The sequence below is a fragment of the Gordionus sp. m RMFG-2023 genome, chromosome 2, assembly GCF_954871325.1.
Source record: "Gordionus sp. m RMFG-2023 chromosome 2, tfGorSpeb1-WG-v2, whole genome shotgun sequence".
NCBI classification, from domain to species: domain Eukaryota; kingdom Metazoa; phylum Nematomorpha; class Gordioida; order Chordodea; family Parachordodidae; genus Gordionus; species Gordionus sp. m RMFG-2023.
Genome location: NC_088776.1, coordinates 41753881 through 41772056, shown reverse-complemented (window position 1 = coordinate 41772056; position 18176 = coordinate 41753881). Strand labels below are relative to the sequence as shown.

The window sequence follows — 18176 nt, the reverse complement described above, 5'->3', positions numbered from 1 at the left end:
TTTGTTATTTATTTTTTAATGTAATTTCCTACCATGTTCAAATTTCAATAAGCAAAAGTAAATTTTAAAATGCTCCTCAAAAAGCTTGTATGAACCTCTGAAAAGTAGCCCCAGTTTAAAATTAAATTTTGTGGTTGTTTAAACATATTTTTTGTTCAAATAAAAGAATAATTTTATATAGAATAGGGTTTAATCTCTTTTATATAAAATGTTTGGATAATTGAAAATTTTTATTTTTAATTTGAGGGTATAAATCATAATTATGTTATAAAAATTTTATATGTGATCCTATATAAAAAAAATTATAATGCATAGACATAATGTAGTTTATACCTATCTGGTTAAAAAATTAACCATTAGAGTTGTACTCTAGAAGATAACCCCAAGGCTCGCTAGAACCTCGACAAATAAGATCCCCGGTCTCCTCTGTTGGTTTGAGAAGAATATGCGATAACAATCGAACTTGATGACAGGTTTTTAAAATTTTACTTTATTTCGATAATGCCAACTCCACTGGGACAGTGGGATTCAACCCATTGAAATAGTCTATAAAATAGATATTATTGGACCATTAATATTTTCTTCAAAAAAAACACCATCATATAAATTTTTATAAATCGCCGCCGCTTCTGCTTTATTTAATGTATTGAGTAAGGTTCGGCATAATTATTGGTTATAAATAGCTCCGTTTTTTGCAAGCCTACTCTTAAAAGGTTAGAAAGAATTTTTAAGCAAAAACTATCATCTTAGCCTCGATCTAAGTTTAAACTTAGGTAGGACAATATTTTAAAAAAATATACTCTCGCCTCAAGGCCTTGCAAATTTTTTAAGCTGTTAGAATTGAACCAATTTAACAACATTGCAGACAAGAAATCCCAATTTTAACAAAGTCTTTTAAATGTTTTAATAGAAATTTGAAAATAGATAGGTTATTAGTTGTTAGGATTAATGAATTTTTTATCAAGTTATTCGGTGTCTTTTTTCCATTGAACCATTTTAACACTAATATCTAAAAAAAAATTAAATCATTAGGTACTTGCTGATAATAATATATGAATATCATGTAGGCCAATATTTACAAATAGAAAGTAAGAAGAAAGAAAGATCGCTAGATCCAGAAATAAACTTTAAGAATATGCTATAAAAGTAATCAAAAACTAGTAAGATTAAAATTATCCCAATTTATGATTTTCCTAGAAAGCACCATGCAGTTGCGTCTAATGATTAGCTCTGAAAACGAGGGTTATATGACTTGAATAAATTTTAATTATATTTTATTTTAGAATTTCTCTATTTTAGATAAAAGATGTACGATTTGGCGAAATTAAAAAGAATCTGTAAAGTTATAAATAAAATAAATATGAAACGATTGCTGGACTTCGACTGTATATTAATTGAGATATTCCTAATAAAATTTAAAATATTCCTTAACTGCGTGGATACTTTATCCTGCAGCATCTTCAAGTGTAAAAGACGTCCTCATCTTATGAATTTAATCACTGTAGATCATCGAGCTAGTTTGAGAGTAAATAATTGGTCAAATTTAATGTTCATAAATATTAAAGGATCTTCAATATCGGAGTGGATTTGTGATCCACATATCAAAATATGGGAAACGAAATACCGTGAGCGAATAAAATCTTTTCAAAAATATACAGCCCAAAATAATCGAAGAAATTAGAGTAGATATTTATGAAAATTTTTTAATTCATATTTATATTTTTTTTTCCGGTCATGGGTTACTTTATTTGAATATTTACTGATAATCTTAATTTTATTTTTTAAGCTATTCGTAATAATAACAAATCGATTATATATATATATTTTATTTTTTGATAATATATAAAAAATGGAACCAACACACTACTGCTAATCCCCCTAACCTATACATGTTTTTTAGGTACATTTTTACTATAAGCTCTTTTTAGAGCCATCGATATTTTTAAAATTTACACTCTTTTTATAATTTTTTATATTTTATAAGGAAATTTTATATTTTTATTATAATATTATCAATAATTAATAATTTTAATATATCCATTTTAATATATATTTTTAAACAAAGAAATAAGCTTGAGTTATTTATAATTAAATAATATGGATATTTAAATATTTCTTTTTAAATAAACGAATATATTGTATTATATGACATCAGTCAACATATAGCAGTATATTATATTAACACCAAACCGTACCATTGTTCCCTCTTTAATCTTAAGTCTAACCAATTAGTGAAATTTTCGGAAGAAAAATGCATTCCGTGCAAAAACTAATATGGCTAGTTTCTTAATCAAATTTAGCATCTTAATCTGAGCTACACAAGCCAGTCAAAAATATTTTTTGGTAGAAGGCTAATTTACTACGTTATCATTTTTAAAAAACATAAAATATCAATAACTTTAAAGTCTTAATATTATTACCTTATAAGATAACTCCACCCCATAATATTTGCCAGATTTTAATTTAAAAAAAATTTAAAAATTTGTTCTAGTAGTTTGTTTTCTATGGATAGAAAAAAACTTACAATGAGTTTGTTTTCTTGCTCTTAAGTTTTTTTTTACCTAGATAATGTTCTGAATATCAAATAAATTCTATTGCAGCAGACCTAAAAATTTCAATAATGTAAATGACTTGTGAATAGATTTAAAATTATATTTTGAAAATATGTATAAAATAAAATAAATTGGGGTTGGTGAGCTACCGCACTTCTCAATAGACGATAAGCATTTAGCATAGTACTTTAGGATGGTGATTAATTATTCGAAGGATATTATTTTTGGACTTAATAAAGGTTCTCATTTAGATATAAATTTTCCAAATTTTAACCTACAATATTATATTTTTTTTATAAGATGGTTTGTAATAGTAATTAATAATTGTTTAATATATTAGATTATTATAATATTTTAGAGTATCCTGATAAACTTAAAACTATATTTTTAATATGCGATGAAAATTTTAGTTTCGAATTATTTATTTTATAAAAATTCATTACACTTTTTGAATATTTAAATAAAAAAAATCAAACCATTAAAGTAAGGTGTTGAAATTCAATATATTATAATATAAATTTTTAAATTTGTCATACGAACTATTCAATATATTAATTATAGTGTAATTACTACTCTGTTTTGAGTTATTAATATAGATTACGTAAAATAATAAATTAAAATTAATGGGGGAAGTAAATACTAATGCATATTCAAATTTAAAGTAATTTTTTTTTTTAATTTTTTAATGAGGCACTAACCTAACCTAAAAAACGACATATGCACATAACATTCATTAGATTAGACTATAAAAGAATTCATAGTACATGCGAAGGCTAAAAAGAAGATTACATAATAATAAATAATAATCATTAATGATTTTAAAATAATTTAAACCCATAATAACTCATCATTAATATTTGATAATTTTAATATAAATTGTTTGGTTGCGTTATAAAAAAAATAACAAAATCAATAATATTTAAAAATGATGCTTATAAGATAACTGTAGTGTAATGTAATTATTTAATTTTGGGATAGTCTTAATTTCTAAAATTCTATAAAGTTGTAAAAATCTTAACAAATTAGATTTTGTTTTTTGTTTTTGGGAAAGGATGGGGGGGGGGGCTGATTTATTTAAAAGAGCCAGAATCAGAACCAGACCCCACCCTCTTCTCCCAAATACATTTATTCGCTAAAGTTAAAAAATAGTTGAAAGATTAAAGAAAAAATATCATAAAGATTGATTGAAAAATGAAATGTCATTTCGAATACAAGTGGAATAGTGACTTAAATCTTAGACCATGTTGCAAGTTGTCATACTCATGAACTCAAAATATCATAAAGATTGAAAAATGAATTGTCGAATTTAGGTGGATTGGTGACTTAAATCTTAGACTGATAGAAATTGGGAAAAAAAACTCCCTTTAAGCTTCAATATTGTGTTGGGTAAAATTATGAACTTAAGACTCCCGTTCTATCGCGAAAACAAAAATCGCTAAAAATTGGGCTTATATCTCCTAAAAAAATTTAAGCAGCATTAAAAATATTATCGTGTTAGGGAAGTAGAATCCTGTAATTAAATTCTGTTTAAATCGCTAAAAATAGGCGAAATATCATTAAGATTTCCAATTCGATTCCCAAATTTGGAATTTTTAATATAAAAATTAATTTTTTTTATTTCTACAGCCATCATTTATGACATTAATACTAAATGTATACGATATGAATATTTATTCCTGTTAATTTTTCATAAACTTTTAATAGAAGATTGAAAAATATGCAAATTCAAAGACCCATAACAATATATAATTTTTTGGTATTTTAAACGAGATAAAGGTAGAATGACCTTGATAATATTAACAAAATAATAAAATATACAGCTGTGGGAATGACTTGAAATATGTTAATATTAATAAAGGTTAGAATGGTTAAGATCCATCACTAGTGAAGAACTACAAGTTATATAAGAAAATTCTGGCATTTTGCTATAATGCAATACAAATTCTGTAACTTACGCCTATATTTAGTTTTAAACCTGTGTAATATTAACCCTTTAATGCTCCACGATTTTATTTGACATCATTAACTTATATATATTATTTTTTATTAGTATATGGCCCTTTGATCTTATTTGCTATAATTTAAAATTTATAACAATAATAGTATTTTCAAAACAACAAGAATTATTTATTGTTCGTTTTTGTGTATGAGGCTTTAACTTTTCACCATTTTTTATTTTCGATATTTTACCTAATAATTTTTTTTTTAAAGTTGCTATATATATCGGAATCGATTCAACTGTGAATTTTTATCTCAAATAATAGACAACTAATTTTTCCTTCCTAAAATAGCTAAAAAATATTATATATAATTTTAATTTTATAAGATCAAAATATTATTTTTAATTTTTTAGTCTCCCCTATCTCAAGTTAAACTATTTTATATTTGATAATTATAAAATTATTACTAAAAAATTAAATATGGTATGATTAAGGGATTTTTTGAATTTTGCAATTTTCTAAAAATTTGAAATTTTTACAATCTAACTAAACACTATCTTCATATAAGAAAAAAAACACACCTTATTTTGAATAAATAAATATCAATTCACTTAGACCATACTTTTATATATATATATAAATGGTCAATTTTTTTTGGTTCTCACGATAGTCCCAGGACTAGGCTTAACCTTTCTCGGGTGGAGTTGCTACGATCCTAATGATTAGTAATTGTAATCGATAGAGTCTGCAACAGTGGGTTGGTCCGAAACATTTTTTTGAGGTGGGTCGGGTTTGAAAATATTCTTTCACAATTTTAAATTTAAATAGTGATATCATCTATAAATCTTAGTTATATAGATTTTACATTATTTTAATATAAAGTATATATTTTCGATTATTTCTTAAATAAATTTTAGGGAAATTTCTTATTAATATTTGAATTTGGTGTCATATAAAATTAATTATATGTTCAAATCGGGTCAAGTACTTATTTTTAAATAGGGTTGGGGCGAAAATGCTTTTCCCCCGGCGGGTCTGGTCTGTAGAAAAATTAGTCTTTTACAAGTCTCTAGTATTCGATCTTCTTCTAAATTAATTCTGTTCTGTAACTACCTAGGAAATATTTATATTCGTTCTATTTTTTTGAATTAGCGACTTTGATATTATATTTGAGTCAAACAAAATCCAGAATAAATAAATGGAGGTGAGTATTTTTGACAGATATTAACATGTTCATTTAAATAAATGGTTAATAAAAGGGTGCCGAAAAGATTCATAGTTCACTAAAACACCTTTAACACTGAATTTGTTATTATTATATCTTGTTTTTTTTCCAAGGTACATGATCAAAACCTTTATATAATTATAAAATTTATGTCGCAATGTCAGACAAAAATATATAACAAAACAATGCATATAATAAGTCTTTTACTATTTGTATAGCTAGCGTCTTAATTATCTAAAAAGACATAAAACAAACGATTTTTTTTAAAAGCATATGGATGGGTTGATTTTTATGTTAGGTACTTAGTGTTCTTATACATACAATTCTTTTTTAATATAATAATTTAATTATGACAATAGTATTTTTTACTTTTTTTTTGTTAAAATGTATATATAATATTTTCTTTTTTATTATTTTAATATTATACTTTCTTTATTTTTATATTTCAATTTTTTTTATAATATGAAAAAATAATTTCAACCTATATTAAAATAAAATTCATTATTTATTTTTTTATAAACTAATTAAACTTTAATTTAATATTTTGAAAATTTAATATTTATTTTTATAAAATTATAGAACATATAGAATATACTAATGTAAATAGTTTATAATTTATTTATTTAATGTTTGCTACAATTGCAGTTAATTTTTCAAAATATTTTATTTTTTAAATAATATTTAAAAATAAAAGTAAAAATCATTTATACAATCAAATATATATAAAATATTCTTTATCAGTTTTCTTCCTTATCAAAAATTATGGAATACGAATTCGTAATCAATAAAGTAAGTCTAACTCATTTTAAAATAATATATACCAGGTAATTTAATTTTGCTTAGACCCTTATAAATATATGAAAAATTTTAAATACTTCTTAAATTAAGTCAGTAGCATCACTAAAGAAAAGGGAAGGTGCAGGAGCTCGAACTTTCTTAAAATTTTTATACCAAATGTTATTTTGAAAATGTTAGCTTAAAAAAAGAATATAATTTTGAAAATGTTAGCTAAAAAATAGGTAATGTTATTAGTGCTAAAAAAAGGTAATTAAAAATGTTATCTAAAAAAATAAAGTATTTTGATAAAAATTTTTTTTAGCCCCCTGAGATTGTTAAGGCTAGTAACGCCCCTGAATTAAGTGCATACCAAATCTTCTTGAATGTCTTTCTACAGTATTCCATTATTAATTTCATTATCAATTTTATTTTATCAATTTATATTTATTATTAAACCAGCTATCCTTTAGGGGTTTGTTAACACTTTTTTCAAAAAGAATATTAAAATAAAAATTTATAGCTCTTTTTATCTTTTATCATTAAACAAAAAAATATGGTAATATTACATTTTTCTATAATTTCCATTTCTAAAAAAAACCATTTGTATAGGAATAATTATGGAATGAAATGGGAAAAAACAATAAAATTTTATGAGTTATAAATTAGTATTAGTATACCTTACATTTTACATTTTAAACTCGTTTAATCATTGTAACTTTATTGGTTACATTCTCAAGCATTTAGTTCAGAGTTGAATTTCGGGTCCTAAAATTATTAGTTAATTCTGTCATGTTTCTAGGCACTAACGTTTCTCCCGCTTTTGATATTTTTAAATTAATTCTCCCTTGAGGAGTTTATATTTGTTAATATTCGGGTTTATGTATTTGTTATTAAAAGTGTTTTTTTCTGGATTTTATGTATTTTTTTTTTACAATGTTGTGATTGTAAAGCCAGCATAATATTCCAATTTGTTTTTTCCCACTTGTATCAAATAATTTTATGAGCATTCATAAACCCAACAAAAAGCTATAAATTTAAAAAAAAATAAAACATTATATAAAACTTAAAAAAGAGTTATTATAAAAATACCGCTTTTATTTTGTGTTTAATTTAAAAAAAAAACATATTATATATATATATTATTTTAATGGTCGTTTATTTTATATTAATGTGTTAAATTTTTGTTTAAAAAACCTATCAAAAGTTAGAACCGATACAATAAAAAAAAGACTCGTTATATAATTTTATAGAAAAACTTCTAAATAAAAGCTTGATAAAAATAATTTTTTAAAAAAATATAGGAAAAGATTTTTAAATCACGTTTCATCTAAATTCCTTTTCTAAGTTTAATTTTCCTGTATTAATAGATGCAAACCCCTCATGATATAATATTTAAAAGATCTCAAATAAACTATCGTCCATTCCTGGTTGTGAGCGTTCATGATATTGAAGATTACCTGGAAATATATTTTTTTTCCTCAATAGGCCTGAAATTTAAAATGTTAAAGGCTGGAGACCTTATAAAAAATCTGTAAATGTAAGCAATTTATAATGATTATAATAGCATAATGTTTGGATATATTATTATATTTACTTCATCATAATTAGCAATGATCATATTTAGCATGTACCTTGTAATTTAATAGCCATTACATATACATATATCTATATCAAAGATATTAATACTAAACTAGACTGGCGATTCATTTATTAATCAATGTCAATGGCTGAAGTAGACGCCATCGAATGACATTTCGTCTAGTTGTTTTTCAATTGCGGATTCTAGTGTAATTACAATTTTTAATGCATTTGGTCTATATATATTAGGGCAAAATTACTTGCATGCAATACAAACTCTAAGCTACTAGTAAATACAAAATTGTTATCACATTGATGTTAGAAAGAATATTCCGCATATTATTATATGAAACGACTAAATTTTGCCATTTATATTGTTTCAAATATTAAAAATGACTAAACTACGTTATATTAGTTCATTTTCTAAAAAATCCTGAATGGGTTGACATTTAGTTGAGAATAAATTTTATAATTTTTTTTTAATAAGATGTATTTTATGGACACAGAATCCTAAAAAGGACAGTTCGATTCTAAATATCTAACTAAGGTGATGAAAAAAAATAATACGCTATATTATGGAATTTAAATCGTTGATATAAAATTAAACTCTAATTTTTTTAATAAATAAGGAAAAAATAATATCTGACAATACGTCACGTTTACAATCAATAATATTAAAAGTATTTTATTAAAATATGTAGGTTTTTTTTAAAAGCAAGACATAATTTTCTTATATGGAAGAAAAACTAATTTTTTCAAAAAAAATATTTTTGTGACAAAAATGACAATTATAAGATTATAAGATGTTGAAAAAAAAATAAATAATTGAAATACAAGAGTTCAAATTTAAACCTTATACTTATGCATTAGGTAGGTAGGACTGGTCAGATCTTCAATTTTTTATTACAAATTTAATAAGTTAAAATTTAGCGATTTTTTAAATTTCATTTTATTAATTTTTTATATGTTTCTCGAGGTTGATCCAAAAATAAATCCTAAAGTAAAACTAATTTTTTGGTTCAGTTCGTGGCGCCATTTTGAGGTCGGTTCAGGTTATTAAAAACTCATATTCATGAAAAAATGTTCAATATTATGCAATTATGATTTTTTTTAATTTACCATTTGTGACTTAAAAATTAAAAAAAATATGAATAAATATACTTTTTTGCGACCACTAAAATAAATTATTCATAATAATTAGATCCCAATAAATTTAGTTTTCAATCGGGGGAACTAGAACCTACTCTAAAATGGTTTAAATCACTTGGCCAAGCAAAAATCAGATTAACTCAGGTAGCCATGAGATGCTTCATGCTTCAGCCTTGAGCTAGTATATTTTATGCGAAACTGGTTTAGGGCTAAACCGTATAGAGGTCACCACGGGCGTAGCTATTTATTAACAAAATTAATGTAAAATTAACTCAACTATAAATAATGGATATTTGGCGCTTAACCTTTTAAATTTATGGTCATGTTGAGGAACATTATTTTTCCTAAATGTCTTGTTTTTTTAATATGGATTATTTAAAAAATTAAAATGATTATGTATTTTTTTTCCATTACAATAATAGAAACATTTTTTTTAATCACACCATTTTATGCTACAAATTGCAATATCTCTAAAAAATATGGCATGAAATCATGCTGTTGAAGAAGGTTATTTTTAAAACAATTAAAGCATTCATTAGTCAATCATAAATTTAAAAAAGATAGAATTACAATGTTAAATTTTTTAATTTTAAGTAAAGAGGAAATCGTTTTTTTAATATTGATGAAAAACATATGATGCTAAATTTCGAGAATGGGATAAATATTAAGATTAAATTATAGTGAGAAAATCATAAATTCCACGTTCGTTAATATGGTTCCTGTTAAGATTGTAAAAGTGAATAATCAAAATTCTTCAAATAATATGAATTGTTTATAAGATGAATTTTTATCATAATTTTATAAATACTAACAACACCAAATAGTATGGTATTGCGGATTCATCAAAAACATAATTAAGAATAAATAGTCAAGGTGGGAACCAAAAAGACTTCACTTCGTAAATATCATTTAAGTTAGTAAAAAAATCATACACTCCCTCCACCCACCCCTCCCCTAAAAATGTATACAATATTGCTACTAAATAAACAATAATTTAAAAGAATATTATCAAAAAAATATATTTTTAAAAAAGATAGAACAATTATTTTTTAAAAATATAATAGACAAAGGCCTACGATATGAACCCAAGACCTTATAAAATTATCGAGGAGACCCCTCTAATAGTGCCTCCTCCCCATCAAAATCATGGCTACGCATATAATATATTTTAACCTTTTCATAAAAATAGTATATTCAGATTTTTATATCAATTCTGTCAAATAATTTATATAGGATTTTCTGAATAATTCAATTATTTTTTTTGTGGGTTGTATCTATATTCTATATATTCCACCTCATCGTTCATGTAATTTTTTAATAGGATTAGTTTAGGAATTTACAATGAAATAAATTAACCCTCCCGCGAAATATACCAATTAGTTTTGTTAAAAGTTAAGTAACAGTTGTATCCTTAAAATGTAACTATACAGTTACTCGTTTATATAAAAAGGAACTTGTTAATAGTTGGAACTACTCAAAAGTAAATAGGTACAATGAACGTTGCTTTATAATATTTTTTATATAATTCATTTTTTTAATAGAATCAAATAAAATAAAATTTAAAAACATTTATTTGTACCTGAAAAATATATAAATAACCCAATATAATACTATTTTTCATTAAAATTTGGGCTTAAAATTTTTATCTGATATTATAAAAAGTTAAAATTGGTAAATCATTATAGATACTGCATTATATATATAAATATTTTACAAAGTAACTAGTTACTTTGTCGTTACATCCAAAATATTGTAATTGTAAATAGTTACTGTTACATTTTTTGTTAGACAAATATATGTATTTTTTACAGCCGACTTTTATTTTATTACAACTACTAAAAAGGAATGGTTTAGCCTATAACGGTAGGTATTAGACGTAACCTCGTCAGTAAAATATCAGGGACGTAGTGGATATTTCAAAATGTTATATATTTTTTTTCATTTTTGTTAAATTTCAATCAAGCAATAAGCATAATATTAACCCAAAAAATTGCCCAGGAATTTACCCTTGTTTAGCACAAAATATTAGAGTTGATTGATATTTCACACCTTCACCAAAGATAACAAGCTATTGTACAATAAAAATGTTTTAACCCGACTTTTGTGGAAATTCGTCTAGCGTGAACTTGGGGAGGGGGAGGGGTTTAAATTTTTATTAAGGCAGGGGCCAAAATTAATAAAATTCTTAGTCAAGTAAGAATGTATCCCTTATAGAGAAGTATTTTGCGCTAATAGTTCAGGTAGGTATAGGGGTCACTTATGAGTTATACAATATTATATATTCATTTTATATATATATACAATGTCTTCTGTCCAAGAAAGAGGGAACCTTTTAAATGATGAAGAAACATCTATGGTTTAATTTAAAAGATTTTATTTTGAAATAATATATAATAAAAATTATTATAGTTTGAATTTTCTTTTAAATGGTAAAACCCTTTTTCTTAAAAATGAAACAACAAATGTAATATATATCTGTATGTGACTTTATGAAAAAATATATTAAAATGATAATTCTTCAATTCGGTTCTCATAATGATTTATGATTCATTCATCCCTTTATAGGGAATACCAAGTATTAAAATTAAAATTATTCTGCTCTAGCTTGTAGTATATCCATATAATTTTGAGAATTCAAACACCATTAGTTCAATTATATAGAGTACCATAGAACAAAAGGTAAGCTAGTTTTTTTGGTCAATAGAGAGAATGACCGGAATTAAAAGTCATATACGATTAAATTACATAAATTATTCATATTAATTTAAATTAATAATATATATAATCGGATCATTTTAAAATTATAATTATAAAAGGATTATTAAAATAAATAAATAATTAATGCTAATTAAAATTTATCATCCATAATTTTTGCATAATTATCTTATCTTACCATACAATAAAATGATCAGAACCATAATTATAATAAATTTTTTAATATGAAGAGAATGAAAAGGAAATAGGCTCTATAAATAATTAATATAAATATTTGATCAATTTTTTTCTTACGCAGGTGATTTTATACTTCACCGTTTTACTTTATCTTTGTTGTTACCTGCATGTAATTTAGTATTTTTAGTTTTTATTTTTCAATGATAAAGAAATGCTGCTTTTATATTTTCTTTTATTTTCATATAAAAAATTCTTTTTTTATTAACTTTTTCAAATTTTTCTTTTTCCTTTTAAGGTAATTGTGCTCAATATAATTAAACTAATGTATCTTAATAACTCCTTAAAATATAAATGACCTAATATATTTAATGATTTTATTTCATGTTTTGTATTAAAACAGTGTCCCCTTACCTTACCTATGTTCTTTTATTTTGTTTTGCACCCATTGTCAAATTTAATTGTAATTTATATTTTTTATATTTATTCATCGATAATTACATATGAAAAAAGTTATGAATTTATTTTTATATTGTAATCATTATTAAGATTAATAATCTGACATTAAAAAGGTCTTTTACTTTTTTAAAAAAAATGCCGCTATATTGTATCTTTCTAATTTTTTTGAAGTTTATTATCAATATTAATTAACCTTCGTAATTGTAACAAGTGTGTACTTTAAAAATTTATATAAAAAATTAGACAATGGGGTTTATGTCGGCAAATTGGATATTATACAATAATTTTAATTACAAATATAATATAATTTACGCATGTAATTACCGCCATCCAACATAAGACAATGGTCCTATGGTATAGTGTTTATATTATTTTTGTAATAAAATGAGAAATAGTTAAGACTTACAAATTATAAAATATAAATTATTTTAAAACAAATTTATTATATTGTTAGAGACCTAATATATGTATATATGTTAGAGTCATGTGTTATTTTTTCAACCTTAAATCATTTTTGAGCGCGTTTATTTAGATGTAAAGATCTGATTTTACCGGAAATGTATTCCGGCATGTTTAGAATACCTATCTTATGAATTGTAGATAACCTTATGGTTAACTTTTGAGTCATTTATAATTCATATAAAAATCTATGGAAAAACGAATATAAATTATAATATGTTCAGAAGTTCATGACAAAATTATCTTAAATTCACAGAGGTATTAACATGATGAAATACATTTCTGGTAAAATCAAATATTTTAAAATAAAAAAAGGCGCTCAAAAAATGATTTCAAGTTGAAAAATAAAATGCCGAAAAAACACCATGCCGATTATAACACTGATCATAACAATTTTTTTAAATGAATTGGAAGTTATAATAGCTGGCCCTATTTATTCATATCAAAAAAGGGGAATCGCTGGTTATTTGCATAATAACTTTTTTTGATAAAGTATTTTTGTCTCTCGTTCTGTTATCACAATAGGCATTAAGGCAAACTATGATTGTTTCTTTATTTATTACTTAAAAAGCAGAAAACAATGAAAGTGATACATTACTGGTATAAGATTTTTGAGACCCAAGATCAAAGCGCGAACAAGGGAAAATGTTATTTGCGAGTTTTAACTTTATTTTAAGGCTGCGTACTAGTAATATTTTGTTAAAATAAAACCTTGACTTCCTCTAACATTATTTATACAATTATTAACTTTTATAAAGATAATGAATAATATTTCAAGATACAACCTTTGTTTAAAATCAAGTTAATAAAAGGAGTAATACTAAGATTCAACCTAAATATAATGAATTTAATTTATGATTATTATTAGAAATCCGAACCGTGTATATTTTTGAAACGATTTTTCCACCCGGCCCGCAAAATAAGTTTGTCCAAGTAGTCAGGGCCCAAATATATTTTGCACAAGTTACCCGGTCCAAACATCTTTGGCACGCTGATTTCTAATTGTTATACAATTGTTATTCATATTCCTAAATCGGTAATAATACAAAAAAGGTCTCAAATTTAACTTTACACATTTAAAATTTCAGTTAAAATTTAAGTCAAAAATGACAAATTTTATTTTAAAGTTTAAAAATCACCAAGATGTTATTTCTACTATTAATAAATATTTAACCCTGCATTCATAATTAGCGCGAATTTGCAGCTAAGTATATAAAAATACCATATTTTGTATACTTCGCCATGAATTCGTGCTAACTGTATATGCGGGGTTATGCATTGTTTCATTAATAAAAATGAAAGAGTAGAAATTAAAAAAGTTAAAATATTGGTTTTCAGTTTTATCTCATCACAATTTTAAATTTCGTTTTAAATCAATAAGTTTATATTAATTCATTCCTATTAGTATAACAATAATATTTTACTAATTTCAAATAAAATTTTAGCATGAAATATTATACATTAATAAAAAAATACAACTAACAATGAAAAGATTGGGTTGCCAAACATTATACGATATTATTAATATATTTAAGGATTTGTTAAATGAAGTATGAAATGTTCATAATTTTTTAAATAATATATTATAATATATCTAATCCTATTATGTAACACGTTAATCTTTAATAATTTTGTTAAATACTAAATATTTATAGATTAAATTTTTTTTAACTAACTAAATAAATATAATAAAATATAATATTACATATATTTTAAAATAGACATAATAAATTATAATCAATATTAGCTAAGGGAATTTACCCATTTATAATTTACCGAATTATATATTGCAGTACAAAAAACAAATCATTATTATTTATAATCCATTCCTAAAATTAGAACAAACTATATAATTACAATTTAAAATAAAATATATATTCAGATTAATAATTTAAACGTGCGGGATCTCAACAATGAGCAGCAATTAGGCATTATTCAAAATTCAGGGGAAACATGCCTGATGGAATTAACCAAAAGGGAACTAGGCACACGCGATTTAAATTTATATTCAGATAGTAATGAAGAATCAAGTTCGCTCCCGATGAATCCATTAAATATCATCCTTACCCAAATTTCAAAAGAAAACTTTACTAATGATAATCTAATAAAAATGAATAATCCTAATAATAATAAAATTGAGACCAAAATGCCTGACACCCAAACTCAAAGTGATATCTTGGAAATATTAGCATTCCTTTCTCAGGAGGAAAAGGGAGTGCTGTTGAAACATCTGTTAAAGGATGATTCCGATTTTCTAGAATCATCATTACGGTAATAATAAATTCCATGATTTCTATATATGTTATAAGTTTGATAGATGTTAAAGGCGGAATAGGATAATTCAAAAATTGTGAATAATGCATTAGTTCGGATCAGGCACTTTTACACGAGAGAGGGGGGGGGGTTGGCATAGGTTTGATATGGCGTAAAAAAAGAAGTAAAATACTAGATTTTAGGTAATTTTATTTGTATTAAAACATAATTTTATAATCTTTTGAACTAATTTCACCTTTTTTATTTACATAACAAAAAAAATCACTCAAATATGTAAAGCAAGTGGTTATTATTCTATATGTAAATAAATTTTATAAAACCAATTTTTCAGGATAGATTTGGCATATGAACATTAGAATTTTTAAGGTTTTAATTTAATATATAATATTTAGCTTATTACTAATAAAATAAAATTGCTTTATCTTTTGAATGACCATTAGAAGTTTTAATTTGATAAATTTTAACATTATGAAGTGATTTGAAATTCATATACTTGAATAAATTGATTTTAAAAATAAAGCAGATATCCAAGGAGAATTAAGGAGCCTATCTATAAAAAATATCGCTTATATACAAAAAAAATTAACGAATTTGTTTTTTTTAAACTTTACCAGCCCTTTATCTAGTTATCATAGTTACATTGAACATCTTGACGAAGTTGAAGATTTCAATTTTCACGACCACAACAATTACTACTTACTAATTAAAGTACGGTATTGACATATACATTTTTTAAAAATGATATATTCGACTTTTCATCAAAATATTTTTTATGTTATTTCAAATTTGTAAGGTATCATTTTAAACTTTAGATACATCATTTGAAACTTGCTAAATAAGTTGAAAAATGCTACTTTTCATATACTTTGCAAGTTTATAAATATATTTTATAAGGTAAAATGCTAAATCTTTTCAAATTTGTTCCCCTTGGAGATCAGTAGGACTATTTAACTTTGTTTTTATCCCATATAGAATAGATAGATACAGTAGACAATTCTAATTATTTTAGGAAGAAATTTGTAAATGTTGAAACTTTGATCGAAATTGTTTGTAAAAAATGAATATTCACTATATATACATTTCTGTCCATACAAAAAACAATTGTATTCATTATAATCCCTAAAAAAATATTAAAGGAAGTGAATATAATTAAAAGTTATCCAGAAGAAAAGATAGGTCTCACCTTCATCTCGAAGAAAAAGAATAGTAGAGAAACTCTTATCTTTATAAGCCAGGTATAATAAACAAAATAAATTTTTCTAAATAATTATTTATATATTTCAATTTTCTATATTAAAGATCGAACAAAACGCACTAGCTTATCTAGACAATCAACTCCAAGAGGGTGACCAATTAATAAAGGTTCTTATATTTTTTACCACTAGCGTGAGTATCGATTAGTTGCCTTTTAAATTGTGTGCTGAACAAATCCCCTAAATCTTGAAGTGCGAATTGAATTTTTTTTAGAACGTCATAAATGATAAGAGAGATGCCATCATTGTATCTTTAACCTATCTCAATAATATTTATTATAAAATAATTCATTCAGATAAACGGAATACCTATTAATTCTTTGCAAATCGTCGCTGAATTATTAAAAAAAGATGCTTTAGCTTTCAAATTTGAAATCGCTCGGCCTAAATTAAAGAAGGTAGATAATAATTCTAAACTTAGATTACACATATTTAATAGTTAAATTAAATTTTGTGAAGATGTAAAATTATTTTAAAATTGATTTTAGCTATTATAATTTTTTTTAATATACTACAATTTATTGATATAAATAATTAAAAGGCTTTAAATCACAGACGTTTCCAAAATTTTGATTTAGGCGATCTGCGTGATAAAAGTATGAACGCCACACTAGACTCGCAAAAAGAAAAAGACAGCGGTTTAGATTTTAAAATATGTTCGGATGACAGTTTATCATCTGCGCACGCAGGTGTGAATTCTGACTATTACGATCTCCCACTAGAGCAAACTTTCAATGGATTACGCCTCAAAACATATATCGATGACAATGACACGAAACATAAGGCAAATAATTTACCAGACCCTAAATATATTTTGACATCAAATTATGACTTAACGAGTATGGGTGAAATGGAAAACATATATGAAGATCCCAATGATATGAACTCAACTCCGTTTATTAACAACATCAACAAAAAAATCAACAAAATATCTTTTATCGATGATCCTAATTACGAATCAATAATAGACGCAAATAACTTAGCTAACATTATTAAAACAGATCAAGATTTTATAGACAGAAATATATCCATGCCATTCAACGAGTTTTCAGTCACTCACGATATTCAAAATTTAATAGAAAAACTTATAGGTAATAACCAAATTCAGCAGATAAAACCGGATAACGATGATCAATACCCGGATGTAATGTATACGAACTCACAAAACTTAATGCACACTATAACTCTGCAACAAAGGCTCGTTCAAGAAGTATTGAAAAAAAATTATCATCTTCATCCACGTAAAAATCCACAGGATCATAAAACGGGAAATTCCCAAAATCACCCAGAAATCAGCAATAAAGAATGTAGGATGAAATTTAAAATTAAGCGCAGAAGTAACGGCACTAGGTATATGGTAAGAGAAGAGGATACTTCGGAAAAAGAAAGAAAGAATAACAAGGTACCCCATAAGTCGCCACATAAAAATAATATCAAGATTGGGGAAGGATCCTCAAATAAAAAAACAAAAAATAATTCAACAAAACATTCGAATATGGCAAAAATTTCCAAATCTGTTTTCAAAAATAATTCCCAAAATCAAATATTGAGCGTGATCACCGTTTAGTTTAAAAAATATTTTGAACAAAATATTAATAAAAAGTGCAAATAATATTAATAA

General features: G+C 24.3%; 1 protein-coding gene across 3 annotated transcripts; it reads left to right on the top strand.

Annotated features, from left to right (window-relative positions):
• Window positions 1–399: 399 nt before the first annotated feature.
• On the top strand, window positions 400–18156 carry LOC135924701 (uncharacterized protein MAL13P1.336-like). 3 transcript variants are annotated; one of them, XM_065459800.1, is made up of 7 exons: window positions 400–473; window positions 14911–15299; window positions 15917–16010; window positions 16439–16537; window positions 16602–16664; window positions 16852–16953; window positions 17097–18156. In XM_065459800.1, the coding sequence occupies exons 2-7, from the start codon at window positions 14989–14991 to the stop codon at window positions 18120–18122; spliced, it is 1695 nt and encodes a 564-aa protein (XP_065315872.1). In that variant the 5' UTR covers window positions 400–473; window positions 14911–14988; the 3' UTR covers window positions 18123–18156. The 3 variants fall into 3 exon arrangements, with proteins under 3 accessions (XP_065315872.1, XP_065315870.1, XP_065315871.1); XM_065459798.1 differs by lacking the exon at window positions 400–473 and adding an exon at window positions 6405–6506; XM_065459799.1 differs by lacking the exon at window positions 400–473 and adding an exon at window positions 7937–8031.
• The last annotated feature ends 20 nt before the right edge of the window (window positions 18157–18176 follow it).